This window comes from Nansenia antarctica (genome assembly GCF_963989245.1).
Source record: "Nansenia antarctica genome assembly, chromosome: 2".
In the NCBI taxonomy this organism is placed as follows: domain Eukaryota; kingdom Metazoa; phylum Chordata; class Actinopteri; order Argentiniformes; family Microstomatidae; genus Nansenia; species Nansenia antarctica.
In genome coordinates, this window is record NC_137675.1 from 58,041,107 (window position 1) to 58,066,088 (window position 24,982).

The following is a 24,982-nucleotide window of genomic DNA, read 5'->3' on the forward strand; positions in this document are numbered from 1 at the left end:
AAATGTGACCGGACAAGACAGAGGGGGAACACCTCTTCATGCCCATGTCCTGTCCACATTTAAAAATGTTTGTATAAGTTTGTTTTTTACTTTTGTAATAACATTATCTGCACGATATAATTTTTATTTTTATTATAGTTGATTTTTGTAAAAAATAAATAAAACTATTTTAATATCTTATCATAAATGAACTTTATTAAAAACTTTCACGAGGTTCCTTTCACGACAACGCTTTGGGGAAAACGAACGGAAGCCGAGATGATCAATCCCTACAGACCGTCGGCGTGCTCATTTCAAACCAGTAGAACAAGGATCCGCGCACGAGAGAGAAGCGGCCCCGTTGAGAAACTTCAATCTACAAATCAATATTGTACGTAGACTATTTTATGATCCGTTTGTCTGTATTTCACAAACTAAAATGAAAAGATATTGAGAATTGGTGATTAGTAACAAAGCCGGTCACTAAGCGATTAGAACGGTTGTCGAGAAAATAGCTTAGCATTAGCCAAACTGACCACACTACTATCTAGCTTAGTTAGCCACAGAGAGGCTTTATGCTAAGCTAACTATTAAGATAGTCATCTTACAGCCACGTAGCTTTCTACATAACTACCGGTAGCTACATTGTATATCGGGCTACATTGTAGCTACATTGGGCTACATCGGGCTACATTGTAGCTACATTGGTAGCTACATTGTATATCGACGTGGGTCTCCTGTAACATCGCGTTTGGATGTAAGGATGACAAACATTGTTGATTATCCAACGGTTAGCTCGCTAGCCAAGCTCAAAATGCTTGTTAGCTCTCATCTTGTAGCTAGCTAACACAGTTATCTGCTGTGTCCGGGATGGATTTGCTAGCAAAAGTTTGCCAAATCTGTTAACAAATCTGTGGATATGTTAAGTTTGAAAACATTATCAGCAAGTTACTAAGTAGTACGACCTCGTACCTAGAATAAAGGCAGCGAACGCAATGGAATGAGTTCACATTAAGTTGGTGGTCTAATTAGCAAGCGAACTATTCTATCCCCATGTTGATGATTGACGAGGCCTTGGTACGTTTGGCCTGGGTGTGTTAGCTAACGTCGTTACCGTGGGGAGAAGGGCAGGTCCAGTGGCGGTGTGACCCGAGTGCCGATGCCTTTCCGACCCGTGTGGCCACTCGCTAGCACCGAACATCCCAAGTCGTTAACCTTGTCTGAAACGTATAGCTGCTACAAAGCTAACTAGTTAGACATGGGTGCGAAGTTATTCATCCAAACGTCGGTAGGTTTAGCTAGTTTACACACGCCTCGGATCGTAGACGTGAAACCGGCTAATCGAACCGGGCTCACATTTTAGATAACGTTGCTTGTGCTAACCAGCTATATATTTGAAGTATCGCTAACGTTCCAAGCAAAACCGTTGGGAAATCGGTAACTATTAGCCAGCCATGTTTCGCTGATGACCCATGTGTTGTTGGCAAGCGATGTTGTAAGGCTAGCAAATGTTTTAAACTCTTTTAGCGCAAGGATCAACGGTGTACACCGGCGGATACCGAACCGGTGGGGGGTGGGGAGGATTAGGGCGGCTAAGCTGGGTCACCGAGAGATTTTGCTCCTTGTGTAGAACAGACGTGGCCTCGTTTTTTTTGTGCCACAATCCGATCCCCAATTCCATTTGAGGCGTTGTGTTTGAGCAGCCAGAAAGCACGCTTGTTGCCATATTCACCCGTCCGCTAGACCTTATTTTCGGGGAGAAGCCACTGGTTATGCGCGGCACAGGCCCCTTTCCGACCACCCTCTGACCATGTGCAGCCGCTCAACTTGCGTCGCCTTCCATAATAAATGAGCATATGGCTTTTGTCTGGCAGCCAGTTTAGATTTTACGGTGTCCCATCGGTCTCAAGAGTAAACGTGATTCCTTTAAACAATAGTTTAACAGTGGTAGTTAGGCTATTGGCTTCGCAATCACATTAACTATTCCTAGTGTGTCAAACTCTCATTTGTCATATCCTCCTACTTATCCACACCACGTTTCATCCACCATCAGAAGTGTCTGCTTATTAGCCTCGTTAATTATTCAGCTGTTAAAAGGTCAACTCACCACTCTTCTCTTAGCTGCACAACATTGAGCTCTAATTAGAATCGAAAGAAAGGCTCCCCTTCATAATACTGATTTGGGTTGCAGAGATGTCTCTCTGGAGGTGATGCACACTATGACAGCTGACTGTTAATGATGGTGTTTGTATTCATACTGTCTGATCCAGAGGTCTCTTAAACCCTTATCAACACACTACCCCTGCAGGCTTTCACTCTGCTGTACCACTGTCTCTTCCAGAAGGCTTTAATTGTTACAGAGAAGTAGTAGGGACATAACTGGCGCTGTCATTCATTGCGTTTCCTGTCCTTAGGATGGAGTGGCAGCCGGACGAACAGGGACTGCAGCAGGTCCTCCAGCTCCTCAAGGACTCCCAGTCTCCCAACACGGCCACACAGAGAGCCGTGCAACAAGTATCCTCATTTCCAGCGGGCTGTATGGCAGGAGAACCATTGTGTGTGTTACTATGTGGTGTGTCGAGGCCCTATCACCCCACCTTCAGTGATGGCAATAATCTGTAGGTTTAGAATTGACATTTGAGGCGATGCGAAATGAATTGTCGCATTCCTGACTTTGGATATAACCCTGTGTATTGACATTGTTCTCTTTTTGTGCTACAATGAAAGCATGCTTCTTTAGATGTCGGTATGAGTTGTGTTCACAAGTGTTGCCCTTAACCGCGCCATCAGAAACTCGAACAGCTGAACCAGTTCCCTGACTTCAACAATTATCTCATCTTCGTCCTCACGAGACTGAAAACCGAAGGTGAGTTCTCCGCGTGTCTGCGAGTGTGGGTTTACTCGTGTCTTTGTGTGCACAGGTGCATCCTGCCATAGACAAGTGGCGGCAGAACCACATTTCACAACATAATCATAAACCACAGTTAAAAGCAGCCCTGTGCATGTCAGTCTTTCAAAAGGGGGCCCCCCCACCATGTTCTGTTCATGGTCTATCCATGACCCACAGCAACTAACCCTCAGCTCAAACATTGACAAAGCATCTATAGGCCTGCCTGCTTTAGCAACGACAGAGCATAAAGTCAATATGAGCATAAGTTGTCAATATGAATGTGGCTAGTCATGTTCCCCCCCCTCCCCCTCCAGATGAGCCCACTCGCTCCCTCAGCGGTTTGATTCTGAAGAACAATGTCAAGGCTCACTACCAGAACTTTCCTCCGACGGTGGCGGACTTCATCAAGCAGGAATGTCTGAACAACATCGGCGACCCCTCGCCCCTCATCCGCGCCACTATCGGTGAGTCTGGGCTGCTTGTGTGTGTGTGTGCGTCTTTCTGTCTGTGTTGGTCTTGGCGTTCAACTCTGCCTAAAGCAATGGCTCTATTGTTGTTTCCTTTAATGTAGTTAGCCCTCTTGCTCACCCACCCCCTCATCTCTCCACATATTTTATCTCTCACTTTTATTCCCATCAACCCCCCTCCTCGTCCCCACTCCCCACCCTCTGGAGATGATGCACACTATGACAGCTGACTGTTAATGATGGTGTTTGTATTCATACTGTCTGATCCAGAGGCCTCTCAAACCCATGTCTGCACTCTGTCCCTACAGACTGTTGCTCTGTTTAGAATGCTTCCCCCCCCCCCCCTCCTCTGTTGTCTCATCAGTTAGAGGGACATGGCTGTGGCCTGTGGTTCATTGTGGTTGGCAGTTAAACACTGATCAGCAATCAGTGTCGTGTGGGAATTGAGAGCACTCCATCTCTATCTCTCTGTGCTCAACATCACACGCACCCCTGTCTGTATCCCGGTTCTTAACCCTTCTCCTCCTCCCCACCCCCAGGCATTCTGATCACGACAATCTCCTCCAAAGGAGAGCTGCAGACGTGGCCCGAGCTGCTGCCCCAGCTCTGCAACCTACTCAACTCTGAGGACTACAACACCTGTGAGGTCCGTACCTCGTTTACAGCCTCCCCCCCCCCCCCCCCCCCCCTCCTTCAATCCTCCATACCGCCTCTGAGCACTCCTCACTCTCTGTTTTCACTTCCATCCTCTTTCCCCTTTCTCGTTCCTCTGGATATGATGCATAACACACCTCAAGTGATTGACAGTGATGCTTCTTGTATTCATACTGTCTGATCCAGACCCTCAGACCTCCTTTGCCTGTTTTTCTGTTCGTCTGTCTGTCGGTTTCCTCTGGGTTTGACTGGGTTTCTTCTGTCTCGGTGTTCTCAGGGCTCATTCGGCGCACTGCAGAAGATCTGCGAGGACTCGTCCGAGCTGTTGGACAGCGACGCGCTGAACCGGCCCCTCAACATCATGATTCCCAAGTTCCTGCAGTTCTTCAAGCACTGCAGCCCTAAGATCAGGTCTCTGTCCCCTATATACACCTCCACGGTTCCCGCGCTGGTCTTAAAAAGCCTTAAAGTCTAAAATCCAGCAATCCGACACATAAGGCCTAAAAAGCTGCAGTTATCAGGTCTTTAAAAATGAGGTTAGCTTGAAAAAAAAAGATTAGCTTGCCCTGCAAGGAAAAGAGGTCTAAAAAGGTCTTAAATTTGACTTGCTGAAACTTGTAGGAACCCTGCTATATACACCTCAGACTTTACTGGTGCTTTCCCTAGTTCTCCCAATCCCCCTACTGTCATTTGGGCTAGAACCGTTGCTTCTGAAGACATTCCTTCACTCCCCTGTGTGAGACTGGTATTCATGGGTTTTCCTCCGTTCAGATCTCATGCCATTGCCTGTGTGAACCAGTTCATCATCGGCAGAGCACAGGCCCTGATGGACAACATCGACACCTTCATCGAGGTGGGTAAAGCCACTGTGGCAGTTTGGACCAATCAATGGTCTTACTCAATCAGGTTGAAGACTCTTGTGGTGTAATGTTTTTTATTTTTTTTTGCTAGTCAGCACAAATCAAATATGACGACGACACGCTGTCTGCTGCACGATTTGGGGAAAAAAAATCGAATTGCGATTATTTGGACAGATATCGCGATTGCGATTAATTTGCGATTATTATTTTTTTAAATAGCAAAAAAAAAAAAAAAAAAGGGGGAGTTTTTGTAAAGTGTGGCCATATCTCCGGCTAGGAAGGTCGTATCAACGTGCAGTTTGTTTGTACGTCTTCATGGGACTTAGAGGCTCCCTCCTCTAGCACCCCCACAGCCCGAGCTACGAGTGAAAGAACTAAACTTACATTGGGTTGCTTTAAAGTTGGGTTGCTTTAAAATCAAGCTTCAGATTAAAACATGTGATGGAGCATTACTAACCTGACTCAGGTGGTTTGTTTCACACAACCATCTAGGAAAGCTTAATTGGAAGCTGTTTGGAAAAGGGCAGGTACTTTCAAAAAATACTTGGCAGGTGATTGGATGAATATCACCTATTTTCAGAGAGCATTACCACATGATACCATCAAACTATTAACTGCTCTAATTCTAATGCAAGGATGAGAACTTAAAAGATATGAATTGTATATATGATAACCTCATCTCATCTAGACAGGTGGCTACTTTCTAAGATGATCCAGCTATTAAAATGATCATTTGGGGATACACTGTGACTATAACTGAAAGGACCACATCTAGATGACTCGGTCAACAGTCGAACTGATGAATGATAGAATGGTGGTCTCTGACTATGGAGCACAGACACACGTCACCTTGACTTAGGAATCTGTGACATACTTCAGCCCAAGGCTAGGCTAGGCTAACCTCTGCGTCTTTAAAGCCGGCTGGTATGAACGAATGGTATGAGGTTATGCATACAGGACACATTCATGTTTGACAACAGAACAGTTAACTTCCATGTATCCATAAGCCTGCTATACTATATAAACACCAACCCGCAGGTTGCTGAGACTGTCAACTCTGTGTCTGTACTTTAACGCCGGGTTAGCATGAGTAGCTAAGCTAAGCTACCGTCTCAAAGACTACAAGTTAGCTAAGCTAAGTTTAAGGCTGGACTAACAGCACCGACATGCACTTGGCTGGTACAGTTAGTATAGTGAAATTGTACACTTACCTGTCGCAATTATAACATACTAACGTTTATCATACGTCCAGTAAGCCATGTGGTGTCTAATTGTCTCCGTTACGTTAGCCCAAAGTCTCATAATAATTGGACTGACTGTCGTGACACAACCTATGCCTGCGTTCGTAAATTCGCTCTGAGAGCGCCGGGTTCAAAGTCATAAAGAGACCAAGTAATTTGATTGGACAAGAGGCATTCCATGAGTGCTGATCAAATTTCCAAAAGAGGTTTTAATCTCAATGTGACTTCCTGGTAAAATAAAGGTTTAAAAAAAAAAACAAAAAAAAAACGCAGGCAAATCGCAGGCTTTGCGATTAGCTAATCGCATCATTTCAAATCGCGATTTCGATTTAAAATCGATTAATCGTGCAGCCCTGAATCTACGTGAGTGCAGGGGGGGGGGGAGCCTCTTTTTTAAACCGACGCCGGAATGCGGCTAGAAATGACACGCTTCTCTGTGGCCGCTTTAGGTGTGATGGACACTTTCACACTTGAGACTCGTCTGTGATGTTTCAGTATTCATACTGTCTGACCTGAGGCGTGCCACTCTGAAGGGAAGCTTGTGCTCCAGCTAGCCAGAATATCCACACCAACCAACCAACCATACTAAGATTGCAATACCAGCCAAGTCATATCAAGCCGTGGTGGTGTGAAAGGGGCAAGGGCTCTAGGTTATTAATAGGTGGCTATTCGGATCAACTAACCTTACTGGCTGTGGAGTAGCTGCTTTGAAACCAATGGTCTTACTCAATCAGGTTGAAGAGTCTTGTCATGTAATGTCAAGTATGTAGGTGTATGTATGTATGTAGGTGTAATGGTTTGTTTTTAGTGTTTGATGAGCTAGTCAGCACAAGTCTGATTCTCTATTCTCTACTCCCCCACTTCTTTGTCTCTCTCTCTCTTTCTCTCCTCTTCCGTCTCCCTGTTCCCCTCTCAGAGCCTGTTTGCGCTGGCTGCAGACGAGGACTCGGAGGTGAGGAAGAACGTGTGCAGGGCTCTGGTCATGCTGCTGGAGGTCCGGATCGACCGGCTCATCCCTCACATGCACAGTATCATCCAGGTGAGGCCCAGACCACTTCCTTATTTACTCCTTGACTGACCAGTCCGTATGCCTGACATTGGCTGGCAGGATATAATGTGGCAATCTCCACCTCTGACACTGGTACCCACCCTCCCTCCCCCCTCAGTACATGCTGCAGCGGACCCAGGACCCAGATGAGAACGTGTCTCTGGAGGCCTGTGAGTTCTGGCTCACCCTGGCCGAGCAGCCCATCTGCAAGGAGGTTTTGGCTGGACACCTGGTGCAGTGAGTACCGGCCTTCTACTATGGGAATTGAAAGGCTAATAAGTGTGATATAAACTGGAGTCAGTTGGGATGTAAAGGGGAGTAGAAGAAATTGAACAGGTGTCTCTGTTGCTATACACTTGAGTTTGTACCCATGGGTAGGAGGAATGCTGTTTGACCAAAAGATTAAAATCTTTTCTCCTCCCACAGGCTCATTCCCATCCTGGTGAATGGCATGAAATACTCTGAGATCGACATCATTCTTCTAAAGGTGAGCTATTTGTATTTACAAGGGGTCGTAACACCTATTCATCCTGACCAGGCCTCTCTTATCTCCCCATCTCCTTCGTTCTGTTCCGTGGCCGCTTTGGGTGTGATGGACACTTTCACACTTGAGACTCGTCTGTGATGTTTCAGTATTCATTAGGGATGCACGATATGCTTTTTTTCCAACCGATACCGATAACTGATGTTTACCCGCTTCTCGTGGCCGATATATGAGACATATGAGACATATGAGAACAGATATAATATATAACAAGCATAACCCCAAAAAAAATCGCTATTATGATGATGTACTGTGCCTATGCTGTTCCTCAGTCCAGCACGCTTCATCATCCCCCATCTAGAACTGCCATCTCCCCTTTCCATCCCTTATGTCATTTTATCAATGAACATTGTATTACTGTTATTTCAACATTTAAGCCTCTTTCACACATAGTTCCCTGTAACTTCAATGGAATCCCAAGCTGTGCCGTCCAGCCGTTTTCGCCGTTCACTCATATGAGTCATATGCCGGTAGATTCGCGTCTTTCTCCCTTTAACACATGTCGGCGTTTCCCTGGTTGCGAGATCTAAACTACTAGAACTGAAAGCGGCACGTAACAGGCACGTAACATCCATATGCTGTATATATAAATAAATATATTTGACTGCCAGCAAGACACCGGAGCACCCGTATCTATAACAAACGCGGAGATTGTATGAGCCCCGCGTCAGTCAGCCTTTCCGTAGAAATACATTGCTCCGTTATATATCTAACGTTACATGTTTTAAGGCTGATCTGTGCTGCATTATGTTGATCTATTCTTGCCAATTCCTTATTACCAGTGGAAAGGGGGAAGGCTAAAACACTTTGAATGGAATAGATAGGACTTTCCGTTCAATGGAGGAAGCATGATAGCCTACTCGCGCAGAGTTCATCTCGCTTTCACCCCAGTTGATGTATTAAAACAATCTAAGCAATCTAATCAGAGCAGTTGTTATTATGTAATATTATTGATGGATGTGCCATTTTTGATGGAGAGCAGTGAGCGGATGACTGGATGTGAGCATGTATTTGACTAATGCCGATAGATTCGCGTCGCAGGCGCAGCATCATGAGCGCGACAACCGGAACCGGAAATATTTCCGGCTTCATATTATCGGCTCTATATCGGCTAAAATGTTATAAAACCGATAAATATTTAATAACATTAATTTCCCAATATCGGGACGATAATATCTTGCATCCCTAGTATTCATACTGTTTGACCCGAGGCGTGCCACTCTGAAGGGAAGCTTATCCCACTAGCTTGTGTTTCTTCTCACGACGTCCCACAAGTTTCCTCAACACACTATTAGGTTCAACCCACAGGGAGATTCCAAGAAACCCTGACTCATAGCCTTCTGTTCATAGTCATTCATTTACAGATTTCACTGAAGTGATATCCCACTTGCTATTTCGGCTGGTGTCCCTTGCACTGGCGGCAGCATACTGTAGAATGAAGCGGCCGACCTCAAACCAGTCTGGGCCCAATAACCATCGACCTCTTATCCACACTGCATCCACATTCTTCACATTCCTTCCGTATCACCGCTGACCTCCTTCATCATGCTGTAGAACTAGTCTGGCCCTCTGAATTCAAGCTTATTTGGTCCGTCTAAACACCTAGCCCCTTTCATGCCGTTTGGGTTCAGATTCTGGGGTTTCTCTTCCTCTCCCAAGACTTGGCAGGAGTACATTAACCCCTTACCATTCCTGTGTAATTAGCCTAAAATACAATGTGTATACCCAAAGTAAATTCAAAGCTGTTCTAGAACAATTTGGAGTAAATGCATGGGGTTGGTCTCCTTTTGAAAGTAACACTCTGAAGTTTGTTCCCCAACAGTAAAAAATTACTAAGTGGCACTGGCATTAAGAAATAAAAGTTTGAACACTGAAGTAAAAGGTTTTTCTTCATTTCCGCCTAAATATTTTTTTAACAATGTAAACAAACAGCTGTTGTCCGATTGTTATCGAACGCTGGTCAACTATAAGGTTGGTGAGTCATTGGTGAGTTTGATAAAATTGAATAATGTAGTGTGTTTATTGGTGGTCTGACAGCGACGTCGATTGTTCCTGCTGTCGTGATTGTATCTTGAGATGGATTATTTGACTCGAAGCGCAAGAATCATACCTTTTGAGAGGATGTAACGCATGACTACCTACGTAAACATAGGAAGCATGTACAGGGCAAGACAATTAGCACATGGCGCTAGGGCACGCTGGTGGGCTGTCAGATACTTAACAGGCTAAATAATGTCATGTCTGTCTCTCTCTCTCCTCCCCTTCTCTCTCTCTCTCCTCCCCTGCTCTCTCTCTCCATCCCCAGGGTGATGTGGAGGAAGACGAGGCAGTGCCCGACAGTGAGCAGGACATCAAGCCCCGCTTCCACAAGTCCCGCACGGTCACCCTGCAGCACGAGGGGGTAGTGGGTGAGGAGAGCGAAGACATCGACGAGGATGACGACGACGACGACGACACGCTGTCTGACTGGAATCTACGTGAGTGCAGGGGGGGGGGGGGAGCCTCTTTTTTAAACCGACGCTGGAATGCGGCTGAGAAACGACACGCTTCTCTGTGGCCGCTTTAGGTGTGATGGACACTTTCACACTTGAGACTCGTCTGTGATGTTTCAGTATTCATACTGTCTGACCCGAGGCGTGCCACTCTGAAGGGAAGCTTGCGCTCCAGCTAGCCAGAATATCCACACCAACCAACCAACCAACCAACCATACTAAGAAAGCCATACCAGCCAAGTCATATCAAGCCGTGGTGGTGTGAAAGGGCTCTAGGTTAGGTGGCTATTCGGATCAACTAACCTGACTGGTTGTGGAGTAGCTGCTTTGAAACCTATTTGATGGCCTGGCACAAGCAGAATAGTTTCTTTCCCCTGACTTAAGTGGTAGATTTAGGCCCACTGTCGTCAAGGACTGTTGGTGTTTTTTCTTGTTCAGAATTGTGTTGTGCACATCACTGTTGGAGGGAAGAGGAGCTGATGGTGATCTAAATGTCTGTGTCACTTCCTCTCCTCCCATCCCCGTGTAGGTAAGTGCTCTGCTGCAGCGCTGGACGTGCTGGCCAACGTGTTCCGTGACGACCTGCTGCCCCACCTCCTGCCCCTGCTCAAGGGCCTGCTCTTCCACCCTGACTGGGTCATCAAGGAGTCTGGCATCCTGGTGCTGGGGGCCATCGCAGAGGGTAGGAACTCGCACTGTTAGACCTGTCTCTCACTCTCTTTTTTCGTTTTCTCTTCTCTTCTCTCGCTCTCCTTCCTCCCCTCCTCCATCGTTTTGTTCCGTGGCCGCTTTGGGTGTGATGGACACTTTCACACTTGAGACTCGTCTGTGATGTTTCAGTATTCATACTGTCTGACCCGAGGCGTGCCACTCTGAAGGGAAGCTCATCCCTCTAGCTTGTGTTTCTTCTCATGATGTCCCACAAGTTTTCTCAACACACTATTAGGTTCAACCCACAGGGAGATTCCAAGCCACCATGACTCCTAAGCCTTTTCACTGAACTGATATACTCACTCACGTTTATCAAACTAGGCTTGTCGTATGTTATCCAGCATTGGTATCCCAGTTTTCAGGCCCAGTCAGCGAATGTGCGTCGTGACGCAGCACTGCCGAGACAAAGCGTAGATGATGACCGATACATTATCCGCTGACCTAGTTAACATGGGCTAATAGGATATGGACTAATTGGATTTAATTTAAGAGAATATTGTATATCAAAGCACACGCACCACCCCAGCTGGCACTCCTTCACATACAAACAAATGCTGCTGATGTTAGAATGCTGGAATAGGCTGACAGTTATCAAAATACACCAACTAGATTCAAATTCAAACAGGTGTTAACCACAGTAATACATATATGCATGCAATATTCCAAGAAATACAGAAATTATGACTAGAATGAAGAACAAGAACATTCACAATAACACATGAAATCAGATGAACGGATCACAGTTGATCTCCGTCGTGTTGCGAGCTCACCCTCTCCCCTGTGACCCCCCTCCCCCAGGTTGTATGCAGGGCATGGTGCCCTTCCTCCCGGAGCTCCTCCCCCACCTGATCCAGTGTCTGTGTGATAAGAAGGCCCTGGTGCGCTCCATCGCCTGCTGGACCCTGAGCCGCTACGCCCACTGGGTGGTCAGCCAGCCGCCCGACTCGCACCTCAAACCCCTCATGACAGAGCTGCTCAAACGCATCCTGGACGGCAACAAGAGGGTCCAGGAGGCCGCCTGCAGGTGTGTGAAGGGTGCGTGTGTGTGTGTGTGTGGGGGGATGGTCAGCTGTCACTGCACTGCTCATGAACATTCCATAACTTTTTTGGGCATTTTAGCAGACGCCTTTATGCGAAGTGAAATATACATGTCTAAATAAGTAAATCTATCCATCAGTCATCTTAAGAAAAAGTAACCTATGCTAAGGCCAGGAGCCATTGGCAGTCATAATGCGAGAAGAAGGAATTCCGTTTTTTTTTCTTTTTTCTTTCTTTTAAATAATTATTTACATTAGGGAAACTGTACAGGGGAGGGGGGTAGAGGGCCTCCTATAATGTCTGTGTCATACAAACACCAACTAGTCATATTCCTCACCTATATAGCATTGTTTATGAGGCTCTGCTTGTGTCCATGTGTCCGCTTGTGCGTTACTTGTCTCGCACTCTCTTTCTCCCCTCCTCCTTCGTTCTGTTCCGTGGCCGCTTTGGGTGTGATGGACACTTTCACACTTGAGACTCGTCTGTGATGTTTCAGTATTCATACTGTCTGACCCAAGGCATGCCACAGGGAAGGGAAGCTTATCCCTCTAGCTTGCGTTTCTTCTCATGACATACTGTACTCAGCGGCAGTTCTTAGAATTGAAAACTACAATACGTGTTAATAGTTTTAAGATAGGTCTGAAAAATGTCTTGGAGGTGAACATTAACAGACTAGTTAGGAAGCAGGCCGTAGGGCTTTACTGTTTTTTTATGAATGTTCCAATGTTGGTATTTTGCCTGTGCCTCCCCCTCTCCTCACCTGTGCCCTCCCTCAGTGCGTTTGCCACCCTGGAGGAGGAGGCGTGTACAGAGCTGGTGCCGTACCTCAGCTTCATCCTGGACACCCTGGTGTTCGCCTTCGGAAAGTACCAGCACAAGAACCTCCTCATCCTCTACGACGCCATCGGAACGCTGGCAGACTCCGTGGGACACCACCTCAACCAGCCTGTGAGTCTGGACTTACACCGTCCAATACCTTTTAAATAGCCAGAGGAAAAACCCCTCAATCGCCCATCATGCATGGCAGCTACAGCTTCTCGAGTGTAGATGGTAAAGAACGGTGTTTGAAACCGTATGGTCTTATTTGTCTGTTCTCTCACAGGAGTACATCCAGAAGTTGATGCCCCCCCTCATCGCCAAGTGGAACGAGCTGAAGGATGAGGACAAGGATCTCTTCCCACTGCTGGAGGTCAGAGGCCGTACTAAAAGAGAAGAAAAAAATAGGGGAGTTCGGTGTGTAGCCGCAGTCTCTCGTTTACCAACCGCCTCTGTCGCCCCCTAGTGTCTGTCGTCGGTGGCCACGGCCCTGCAGAGCGGCTTCCTGCCTTACTGTGAGCCCGTGTACCAGCGCTGCGTCACTCTGGTGCAGAAGACCCTGGCCCAGGCCATGGTGAGACCACCGAGACACACACACACACACACGGCAGCCTGCCGTGTAGGACCACTCAACCACGTCTGCTTTGTTCACTGATTGCTCCCACAAAGTTTGTCCTCAGGACGTTTCTGTCGTTTACGGGGACTCAAAGTAGAATATCTGCTCCTCCACACACCCTATGATGATCTCTAGACATTCGAAATCTGAACTAACCTTGTGGATGTTTAAGAAGCTCTGAGAAGTGTGGTAGTGTGACAAAGTACAAAACCAAATGTTGCCCCGTTCCACAAACAATTCCTTGAAAGCCCAAACATTCTTGGCCTCCTGGTTTGACAAGTCTTCTGTCATTGTTAAGATCCCGCATGGCCTCAAGGACCAGGTGGGCCAGGATGACGCTATGTATTGAGTCCTATAACGTCTTAGAAACAAAAAACACGGTTATAAAACAACAGATGCCGTGTAATGCATATCCATTGATGCAATTAACCATTTTAGCAGAAATGAACTGTTTTACATAGTCGCTTTAGTAAAATCATCCCACTGACCCGTCTACTTCCCCCTCCCTGTCCCTCTTCTTCAGATGTATAACCAGCACCCAGACCAGTACGAGGCCCCAGATAAGGACTTCATGATCGTGGCTCTGGACCTGCTGAGTGGTCTAGCCGAGGGGCTGGGGGGCAGCGTGGAGCAGCTGGTGGCCCGCAGCAACATCATGACCCTGCTGTTCCAGTGCATGCAGGTACACAGGAGAGGCCAGGCTGACGGGGTCAATGTTTGAGTGTTTCAAAACGAGTCAATGAAAATGTATTCTACCTGATGTGAGGGGTGAGGTATTCTACCTGATGTGAGGTATTCTACATGATGTGAGGTATATGTCTCGCACTCTCTTCCTCCCCTCCTCCGTTCTGTTCCGTGGCCGCTTTGGGTATGATGGACACTTTCACACTTGAGACTCGTCTGTGATGTTTCAGTATTCATACTGTCTGACCCAAGGCGTGCCACAGGGAAGGGAAGCTTATCCCTCTAGCTTGCATTTCTTCTCATGCAGTGTTTCCCCTACCATTGCCTTTGGGGGGGCGGGCCGCCCTCCCAACGGAACCCCCGCCCCCCCAAGAAAGAGGAATTATTACGGACGTAGACACCAAACATCTGACAAGCAGGCTAAAATATCCGCGTTTTTTAAATGCACCCAACCCGAATCTGGCGAGTGGCAAGCCCATAGGCTCGTTGTTAACGTTAGTCCTCAGTAGTCTCGCATAGCCAGACCTATCTCCACACTTCACATAGCCAGACCTATCTCTCCACACTTCACATAGCCAGACCTATCTCTCCACACTTCACATATCCAGACCTATCTCTCCACACTTCACATATCCAGACCTATCTCCATACTTCACATAGCCAGACCTATCTCCACACTTCACGCTGTGCCAGCGCTGGAGAATAATACAAGATTTTGCGCAAGTGTGTGCGCGAGACGCGAGAGTTTTTGCCGGCTGTGATGTCTGCAGATTGAAAGTAAGCAAGTTCAAACGTTAGCAAATATAATTGCTGAGTGTTCTGACAGAGAAAGTTGGTTAAAATTGGACGTTATTATCGTGACTAGAAAGTGTCTGACTTTAGTTCCATAGTGTAAATAGTGTCAAAGAACTAGCAAGCTAGCTAGCTCAGAGGTGATGATATGAGCTAGTCTGCTTGCACACTTGCCAGCTAAAGAGCTAACTGGAGGCACTTTATTATTTTACTTAAAGTAGATACTACTTACTTAGTAGATACTATCTTTCTTATTCTGCTAGAGTTGGGCTTCATGGTAATACCATAATGGCATATTTACAGTACATGGACAGTTGATTGAAGCATTGGAAATGTCTGTTTTTTATAGTTGGACATACACATTTTTTTCAGGTGAGAGAGTAAAGTCAAAATGACATGATTATCTGACTGGATTGCCCACAGCAATCCAATATTCAATTATAATTATGTTATGAATTGATATGGATCAATTTATGCCTCTTATTAGATTATAAATACTCTGGCTGTTTTGTTTACCTTTTGGTTGACAGCAAAAGGGAGAGAGGAGGGTAGGGAGGGAGAGAAGGAGAGAGAGAGCAGGATGGTTTTGGCGCACCAGAGAGAGAGAGCAAGAACCAGGTGAGAAAGTGGACAGGTAGTCAAGACCACATAAGTAAGTAGCCTTGAGAACCGATGGTTCTGGAGCCTAATGGCCCATAGGGCAGGAGCCTATCTCCTGTTTCCGTAGCGTGAGGCGGCTTAATGTACAAGTACGGTACACCCCTGGACATGACGCTGGTATGAGGCAGGGTCTTACCCCCTGGGGGGGGGGGGGTCCATGCCCCGGTCCATGCGACCCCCCCAAGGCAGCAAACCTAGGGGAAACACTGTCATCAGTGTTTCCTCCAGGAATTTTTACATTGGTGGCGGATAGCCCTGACCGCGCGCGACATTTTTTCGCGTGCACGCGTTTTTTTTTCTTCGTTTTTTCTCTCAAAACAACGACCTCATTTCAGCCAAAACTAGAGGATGGCCAAAAAAATAATAATGAATATACAGAATATAAACTTGTGACTGACAGTCACATACACACACACAAAGATCATCAGCTATAATATAATACGAAGTAGGCCTACATGAGCACAAAAGCGGCTAACGTTACTGATTAACTGTTTACTGTAGTGCAGAGAGATGGTAGTCGTAGGCGGCGTATCAAATGACAAAGCTAAACGTTTAATGAAGGACATGAACGATTGTCAACAACACACTCAAGCAGTAAATAGAACAGTCTAAACAACTTGGGTACTACGCACTCAACTGCGGACGGAACAATACTCTCAACCTATAGTTCCGTGCGTGAATTATGTCCCACCACATTACAGAAGTAAAATCACAGTCAGATGGAGCATTCGGTAAACAGCTGAGTATCAGCTGAGTTAAAGAAAACAAACTCTTACCTTTGACACCCACATCAGCCCTGTTTTCCCGTACTTCTCCCGTGTGTCTCTGAAGGTCCAAATGTTCCCTGAATTTTAGCTGCATGTTTTTCCAGCATGTAATTCCGTTGTCAATAAAAAAAATCGTCTCCCCTTCTTTTCCCCTTGACAATCCTGTGTCGTTGCTAAAGTGACGGCACATAAGAATAGTTTTTTGACTTGCTAATGTCTGCTGATACGCCAACACAGCTAGCCGATGCTGATGGCTCTCCCGCTGTAGCTGTAGTTGTAGTTGTAGTTGTAGCTGGTGGTGGTGGTACCCCGCCATAAACGCTGTTAGCTGATCCACCACCTAGCTTCTTTGGTCCTGCCAGCCATGCAGTTTCGGGTCGCTCATAGCCACTGCTAGCTTCAGCAATGTTTGAAGTGTCTGGGACATCTTTTTTCTTGAAAAATCCATCCATCTGTCGCTGTTTTCGTTTAATTTTTCGAAGAAGCTCTCTGGACTGCAGCTGCTCCCGCGTTAGCATTAGCATCCATTTTTTCTTCTCCCTTCTCACCGTCACGAGCTCAAATGACACTTGTCGGCCGATCTAACTCTTAACACTCACTTACAGGACTTCTGACACCATGTCGTGTTATTCTATTAAACATACACGTGAGTCCTTCTGTATTTCAATGTAAGTGTCTTTATTTTAACTCGCTCTGTAAGCTCTACAATACCGGTCTCTTGTTGTCTCGTCGTAACCTGCCCACCTGACCTGGGGGGTATTCCATCAACGTCGCTAAAGGAAAATCCTGGCTTATTTTTGATAACTCTCGTGAGACCTATCAGAATATGCCTGGATATTTTTAAGAACTCTCGCGAGATTTATCAGACTAAACCTGGATTTTCCCTTTAGCGATGTTGATGGAATACCCCCCTGATGTCACTACGGTGGCCTGTACACAATAACAATAATACCACAGTTCACATTTAGACCAATCAGGAGCCCTTGTGTCACGTCGTCAACTGAATGTCATTAATCTGATTTTGGATCAGCGGTTAGAGAGAGATGGGCGTGGATTTAGGTGCACTTTTAGTCAACATCCATTATAGCGCTGATCTAGGATCAGATATATTTTAATCAGCTAAAATGTTCAGATAAAAAAAAAAAGAAAAAAGGAGAACTTTTTTTTTTTTTTTGTGGACAATCAATTCGTGGCGGAGGAAATTCATTCGTGGCGGCCCGCCACCAATAAATGCATGTAGAGGAAACACTGGTCATGACATACTGTACTCAGCGGCAGTTCTTTGGAACAGCTTGTCTGTAGAACTGAAAACTACAATACATTAATAGATTAAGGATATCTCTGAAATTTTTCTTAAGAGGTAAACATTAACAGACTAGTTAGGAAGCAGACCGTAGGGCTTTACAGTTTTTTTTACAGTTACGTTATTCTACATGATGTGAGGTATTCTAGCTGATGTGAGGGGTGAGGTATTCTACATGATGTGAGGGGTGAGGTATTCTACCTGATGTCTTGAACATCAAAAGATGTTCTGTTGATGTGGTGGTGAGTTTGTGGCTAAACTGGCTGTGTGGGTAGATGGGTGGTCGTTGTGACCAGGTTAGGCCAGGTTAGTGGTGACTAGTTGCGAATGTGGTGTTTTTTGTGACACTGATCCGGTGTTTCTCTGCTCTCTAGGACAACATGCCAGAGGTGAGGCAGAGCTCCTTCGCCCTGCTGGGCGACCTGACCAAGGCCTGCTTCCCTCACGTCAAACCCTGCATCGGTGAGTCAACCATACGGGAGCGTGGACAACCCAACCAGCTTGAAGAAATGGATTATCAGTGTTTGCTGTCTTGAAGTGGTGTTTGTCTGTGGGGTAACGTGTGTGTGTGTGTGTTCCTGTTCCTCTCCTCAGCTGAGTTCATGCCCATCCTGGGCCTCAACCTGAATCCAGAGTTCATCTCTGTGTGTAACAACGCCACCTGGGCCATCGGAGAGATCGCTATGCAGATGGGTGAGTTGGGGTTTAACTGTGGCCTAACCCGCTCTCTTGCTCTCTTTTTTTAGCTCGCATGCGCACACCAAAAAGGATGACACAGACACACACAGACACACACCACGAAAGAGGATTAATATCCCCAAATAATCTTCACGCTCTTACCAAAACAAGGACATCAGTGTGGACTGAACTGAACTTCTGATGCTGTTGTCGTTATATTATAGTGGTGAGCTTCTGAGTCAGGTCTTCTCGGGTTACGAAATACACACATGGATTTCCTTACCCGACCCTGAATGGACCCGCTCTTCTTTTTTAAAATAGAAGCCGCAACACCCATGGATGGTCTGACCCGAACACAAACGTACCCGCGGACAACAAAACTAAAACCGGTCCGGTTCTGGCTCACGACCCAATAAGACCCGAGTAATAGAAACAGACTGTTCTGTCTCCAAATACCATGAGCTCGCTCCACAGCTGGGAGAGGCAACTCACGCACCCATAGAGTTGAAGCGAATGATTGAATGTGGCGTGATGAACATGACTCAAAACAAATATTATCGCCTATGATGTGACGTTATAACGCGGACAGCTTCTCTCATTGAATACAGTCAAGTTAAGCAATTTGTTTTCGAAGGAATTATGTGGATGTTAACGTTAGGGCTGCTGCTACTTACGCGCGCATCATTGTTAGACCGCTGTTAGTGCTAGCATGATCCATCTACCACTGCTAATGCTAGCGCTATCCATCCACCACTGCTTATGCTAGCTAGCGCTACCCATATTGTCACCTTTTTGGGGCCATCGCCTGTTTGCACCCCTGTCTTTAGGCTCGCCATAGCCCACACCTATGATGATCACTTTAACAGACATTCGAAATCTGAAATGTTCTATGTGGACGTTAAAGGTCTGAGTGTGTGGCTAGGCGGCTCGCCGCAGGTGAAGCTCTCCGCTCGGGTAAATCCAACTGTCGTGTCATTTACCCCCGAAACCCCGTGGCAGTCCAACAGTGCACGACACAGTACCAGAGTGCTAGTTCCATTGTCTGTGCCCAGCCAGGTTTGGGGGTTCGGGTGGACCCCCCCTGAAGACCTCTACTTCTGAGGATTGTTATCTCACTCGCATGTAGGGGTGTGTTACGCTCTGAAGTAGGGCTGGGACGATTCGTCGACGTAATCGACTACGTCAATACGTCGACTTGCGTAATGTGCGTCGGTGCGTCGTAAATAAACAACATGGCTGCGACCAGTGCAAACATGGAGGAGGCAGAGCAGCTAAAAGACTTCGCCCACGATCGTCCAAAGTGTGGGAGTACTTTACAAAAAAAGAAAACAATGTGGTGGTCTGTAAACTGTGCAGAAATGAAATGGCCTATCACAGCAGTACATCTGCAATGAACGAGCACCTCAAGCGAAAGCATCCTGGAGCTCTTTGTGAAGACAGCCGCAAGATAGCACCGTAAGTCAGCGTTGTATTTCTGTTCACTTTTCCGGCCGTGTATGAGTGAAAAATGGATAGCTACTAGCTAATGTAGCTCACCACAGTTTGTATGTCTTGTCTTCTGGTGTTAGTAACGTTAGCTATGTAGCTGGCTAGCTACGGTAGCCTATTGTCATTGTGGTGCTCGCACCTACTGTACGTTATCTAGCTCGTAGCTCGCATGCTACGTTAGCATCAATTTAGCTAATCATAACATAGCAGCGAGAGTAACGTTAGCTAGCTATGTAGCTACTAGCTAGCTATGTGTTGTGGTGATGGACAGACTTCTAAATGGCCATGTTGGCATTCAAGTTGGCTAAACATAGCAGTGAGGTGGAAATTAAGGGGCCTACACATGATAAGTTTATTATTTCTTTATTATACCGTTAGGCTAATCGATAAATTAGTTGTTAGACTAATCGAAAAATAATCGCTAGATTAATCGTTAGAAAAATAGTCGTTTGGGACAGCCCTACTCTGAAGTAAGGCCTGCTTGAGAATACAATCACTTACAGCCTGACGCACTTTTGGATTTGAAGCATGTTAACCCTAACTCTAGGCAGATCCTGCCCCCTAACTGATCTGTGCAGCAACGTCCCCCCCAGTGTGGTTGGTCCTGCCGTTTGAGACTCGGTTTGCTGTGTGTGTGTGTGTGTGTGTGTGTGTGTGGTGTGAGGAGCGAGGAGCATGACAGGGCTGCAGTCAGAGTAGTGACAGTGTGTAATATCTCTACTACAGGGACGGCTACCAAGCAAGATGAAGGGGATTGTAACGGTGAGCTAGGGGAGGCGAGCCCATCCACAGCCATGTTGATGATCCTATATAGCAGTGTTTTTCAACCTTTTTTGTGCCACGGCACATTTCTTACCTTGAAAAAATCCCACGGCACACCGCCATCCCAAATGTTACAAAATCATATACGTAACATTATATGAACTTGTCGTTATACTCACTCAGTGCGAAGCCTGGCCCTGTATGCTGGCCATGTATGCGAGCCTTGCGCACAATTTGTCACTTGCAAGCAACTTTGCGTCATCACACTTCTCATCAGTTAAAACGGTTTTCAGCTCCTCCCGTAACTCAAACACGCGGGCCGGCACTTTTCCGCGGGACAATCATCGGCGTATGGAGCAATAACGTCTTATGCTGGGCTTCCATCTCTTCACATAATGCTGCATATAAGCGGCTTTTCAGAGGTCTTGTTTTTACAAAGTTTACCATACGAACAACAGCTATCTCCGCTGGTAAAGTCTCGGCAACATAGCTGCTGCTCCATCAGTGCAGACACTTACGCAGCTGTCCCACTGAAGTCCTCCCCTGTTGTTTTTTTTATGCAATGTCTTGCAAAAAAGAAATTTTCTGTGATTGTGTCTCCATCCACAAAGCGTGCATTGGCCAAGAGTTGAGCCAAGACTCAAGTTGCAAAGCAAACTGCCCACTGCCACGTATCTTCTCCAAAACAACATTTTCGATGTCTGCAGACATGTCATCAATGCGTCTGGCAATCGTCTTAATGAATGAATGAAACAATGTAGGTTATTTTTATCATCTTGGGGTATGGGCATACAATCGTTAGGTTTTTCAACGTATTCACACACCCTCGAGGGTGACAGGATCCTGTCAATCACCTGGAAGAGGCCGCTTTGCGGACGGCGATACGCTTTTCTCTGACTGTTACCATTCTTAAGCCGATCTTTTTGGGCTCGTCAACTTCTAACATTACACTCTGTAATATCATATTTTTGGGCTCCTCTACAGTTGTTTGATGCCTCTGCTTCATTGACCACCATGGTCTTAAAATTGGCATCGTAACTCCTCCTCTGTTGTTTGTTAACTTGACCAACCACTTGAGCCACTTTTTTCGAGCTGGTCCGAGTGTGTCTCTGCGGTGTCTCTCCGCGGGTGTGTGTGAGTGTGTGTGTCTCCATCTCTCCAGGCACCCGTCACTGGGGTGTGTGTGAGAGGAAGAAACACGGTGGCTCGCGGGGAACAGTCTTTTGGTGCCATACGTTGTTGTGAATTAATATTGACGTGTAAAAGTCTAGGGCGTGAATATAAGACGATGCAACTTTTTCAGACTTTTTTCCGGGGGAAAAAACCCTTATATTCGGGTCAATGCGGTAAGTGGAATTTGATAATTTCCCACGGCACATCTGATGATCTCTCACGGCACACTAGTGTGCCGCGGCACAGTGGTTGAAAAACACTGCTATATAGAGTAACAATCATAAGAGTCCGTCGGAGATTCACTTCGCTCACTCAATCCGTGCCCGTGCTGGTGGTGTGGTCATTTGATAGCGCTAATCACTATGGTGTTAAACTGAGTACTATAAAGAGATATTGACCAGTGAATATGATGCTGTCAAACAGCGGTGTGGCTTATCGATTGACTGCGGCTTTCTTCTCTGGTGACCTCCAGGAGCAGAGATGCAGCCTTACGTAGGGATGGTCCTCAACAACCTGGTGGAGATCATCAACAGACCGAACACACCCAAGACCCTCCTGGAGAATACAGGTACACACACTCACACACACGCACAGGCCAAAGACCCAAGAGAGTACTGGTGCACACAACTACCATGGTGATGGCTTTCTACCAACTGTAGGTTGACCGATTGAGACTACTAACCCAAGGATGAACTCTTTAGGCTAGCTGTAGCCCACACCTGTGATGATCATTTCAACAGACATTCGAAATCTGAATTGTATGTGGACGTTAAAGTTGTCTGAGTGTGTGGATAGGCGGTTCAGCGCAGGTGGCAGTCTAAAACCCCTACTAAGCTGTGGTTGTGTACCATCACTTCACCCCTCTTGTATTGACATGAACCTCTTCCTGTTTTCCTCCGGGACAGCTATTACGATTGGACGGCTGGGGTACGTGTGTCCTCAGGAGGTAGCGCCACAGCTACAGCAGTTCATTCGACCATGGTGAGTCTCTCTCTCTCTCTCTTTCTCTCCCTCTTTCCCCCCCTGTCTCTCTCAGCCTCCATATGCACCCTCCATACCTATGATGATCTCTAGACATTCGAAATCTGAACTAACCTTGTGGATGTTTAAGACTCTGAGAAGTGTGGTAGTGTGACAAAGTACAAAGCAAAATGTCGCTTCGTTCACAAAGTGTTGGCCACCAGGTTTAACACTTGCGTGCATTTGTCTCATCGGAGCACCGTTGAGATGCTTCATTGTGGATTGGAAACTGAGGATGTGCTTGTGTGGTCCTGTATAATACAACTCTCCTCTCCTTGCTAGGTGCACATCGTTGAGAAACATCCGGGACAACGAGGAGAAAGACTCTGCGTTCCGTGGAATCTGCATGATGATCGGAGTCAATCCTGGAGGAGTGGTGCAGGTGAGGGCGGGGGTCCAAACGTGTTCACTCATATCCTGAGTGTGTGTGTGGATGTTCTTAGACTCTGAGATCCCTCTGGTGAGAGACGACAGTGTGTGCGTCTGTTGACTGGATGTACAATGTGTTAATTTGTGCAACATTCTAACCAGCGTGTTCAGTGTAATTTTAGTGGTGATCAGATTGTAACGTGTGTGTGTGTGCACGCGTGCAGGACTTCATCTTCTTCTGTGATGCTGTGGCCTCGTGGGTTAGCCCTAAGGATGACCTCAGAGACATGTTCTATAAGGTGAGTACTGACAAGTTCTGAACCTTAATAAATCACTTAAGAGTTTGATCCTCAGGACACTTCTGGAAAGACTACGGGACTCAAAGTAGAATATCTGCTCCCTCCATACCTATGATGATCTCTAGACATTCGAAATCTGAACTAACCTTGTGGATGTTTAAGACTCTGAGAAGTGTGGTAGTGTGACAGAGGATGTACAAAACCAAATGTCGCTCTGTCCACAAACTCGTGTTGGCCTCCCGGTTTAACAAGTGTTCTGTCATTGTGAAGATCCTGCACGGCTTCAAGGACCAGGTGGGCGAGGAGAACTGGCAGCAGTTCTCAGAGCAGTTCCCCCCCCTACTGAAAGAGAGGCTGTCGGCATGCTATGGCGTGTAGCCCCCCTCGCCAACACAGGACACGCCTGTCAGGTACGTACACACACACACACACAGACCCCCAAACACCTCAACTCACCTGGATCAACAGAGTGGCTGTGTCTGGAAGATGACTGCTTTTAGCTTGTGAAAGTCCTATGATTTGTTTCCCCTCATGACATATTCTAATGGTAACATTCTCTGTGCCTCCCCTCCCCTCTCTCTTTCTCTTCCTCCTTTCCAGGTTAATCTACGGGAGGGTTACTGGGGGAACTCATCCATCTGTGTTAATTGCACTGCCCTGATCGTGGGGGGAGAGGGACGTGACTGGCCTGCCCCCTCTGGACAGCCCCGCGCCCTGTGTGTCTCTGTGAGGGTGGGTGGGAGGGTGGGAGGGACTGGGGAAACAACCTCTGGATTCAAACGCCAAACTAAATCCGACGCACTCAGACAAAACCGAACCACAGGGATTCTAGAGGGAGGGAGGGAAGCCTAGGTCGAGGGGCCGGCTAGAGGCCCCTTTTGATAACTCCATAAATAAAGGTAGAGGAGAGCTGTGGTGGGAGGGGGGAGGGCGGGGGAGGCAGCGACCGCTAAAAAAAACAAATATATAAAGGAAAACCTAAAACCAGCCCATGAGCCCACAGATAAACCACACCGCGCACATGTATGTAGACTGGCACACATAACATAGACATGTTCAGGCAGGCAGGTAGTTGCCTTGAATGAGAACTGGGTGCACCAGCACCTTCATTCACATACCCAACAAGCATTGATAATCTCTATCTGGCTGTGGGTGGGACTGACGTAGCGCTAACATTTCTAGCCACCCTGAGGCTAGCCAGCCAGAGGAAAAAGCATGAGATGCTGATTTCTATGTAATAACGGGGAGGTAGAATTAAAGAAAGAGTAATTGCACCTTTACTACACAAGCATTCATAGACAGTACTACATGCCATGGATATCGGATCTTATCTCTTTTCTTATACTTTTCTTTTTTAATAAAAACATTTAGCTGATTTCTTCCTCTTCCCTTGGTTGCAGAACTAGTTTTTCTTTGAAATGGTGTTTTCCCCTCTAAGCGGAGGACTAATGTAAACGTAGTCGGGTTCCTCCCAAGTTTTGACCACAGCCGTAACCCAGGAATCATTCACTGTAACGCTGAAGATGTCCTTTTTCTTCTACTAGCTCCGATAAGGGAATGAGTAAGGTTTGCATGGCAATGAGTCTCCTCTTAAGTGGTGTGTGTGTGTGAGCACGCGTCTTGAGTGTTTC

General features: G+C 46.6%; 1 protein-coding gene across 1 annotated transcript; it reads left to right on the top strand.

Annotated features, from left to right (window-relative positions):
• Positions 1-307: 307 nt before the first annotated feature.
• On the top strand, positions 308-24,084 carry LOC308151472 (transportin-2). Its single transcript, XM_080524347.1, has 25 exons — positions 308-370; positions 2,394-2,493; positions 2,770-2,845; positions 3,184-3,333; positions 3,876-3,982; positions 4,268-4,401; positions 4,762-4,843; positions 7,008-7,130; positions 7,258-7,376; positions 7,566-7,626; positions 9,989-10,160; positions 10,705-10,857; positions 11,685-11,910; positions 12,701-12,872; positions 13,027-13,113; positions 13,207-13,314; positions 13,880-14,038; positions 17,937-18,024; positions 18,157-18,255; positions 22,136-22,231; positions 22,569-22,644; positions 22,966-23,065; positions 23,277-23,351; positions 23,622-23,761; positions 23,952-24,084. Exons 2-24 carry the CDS (start codon positions 2,395-2,397, stop codon positions 23,727-23,729), a joined length of 2,670 nt encoding a protein of 889 aa, XP_080380473.1. The 5' UTR covers positions 308-370; position 2,394; the 3' UTR covers positions 23,730-23,761; positions 23,952-24,084.
• The last annotated feature ends 898 nt before the right edge of the window (positions 24,085-24,982 follow it).

Excerpts from the sequence above, each read along its gene's own strand:
- LOC308151472 (XM_080524347.1), top strand. The coding sequence starts at position 2,395 with ATGGAGTGGCAGCCGGACGAACAGGGACTGCAGCAGGTCCTCCAGCTC. Across the intron at positions 10,858-11,684 it reads GCTGGGGGCCATCGCAGAGG|GTTGTATGCAGGGCATGGTG; the intron begins GTAGGAACTCGC and ends CCCCTCCCCCAG. Across the intron at positions 13,114-13,206 it reads ATCTCTTCCCACTGCTGGAG|TGTCTGTCGTCGGTGGCCAC; the intron begins GTCAGAGGCCGT and ends GTCGCCCCCTAG.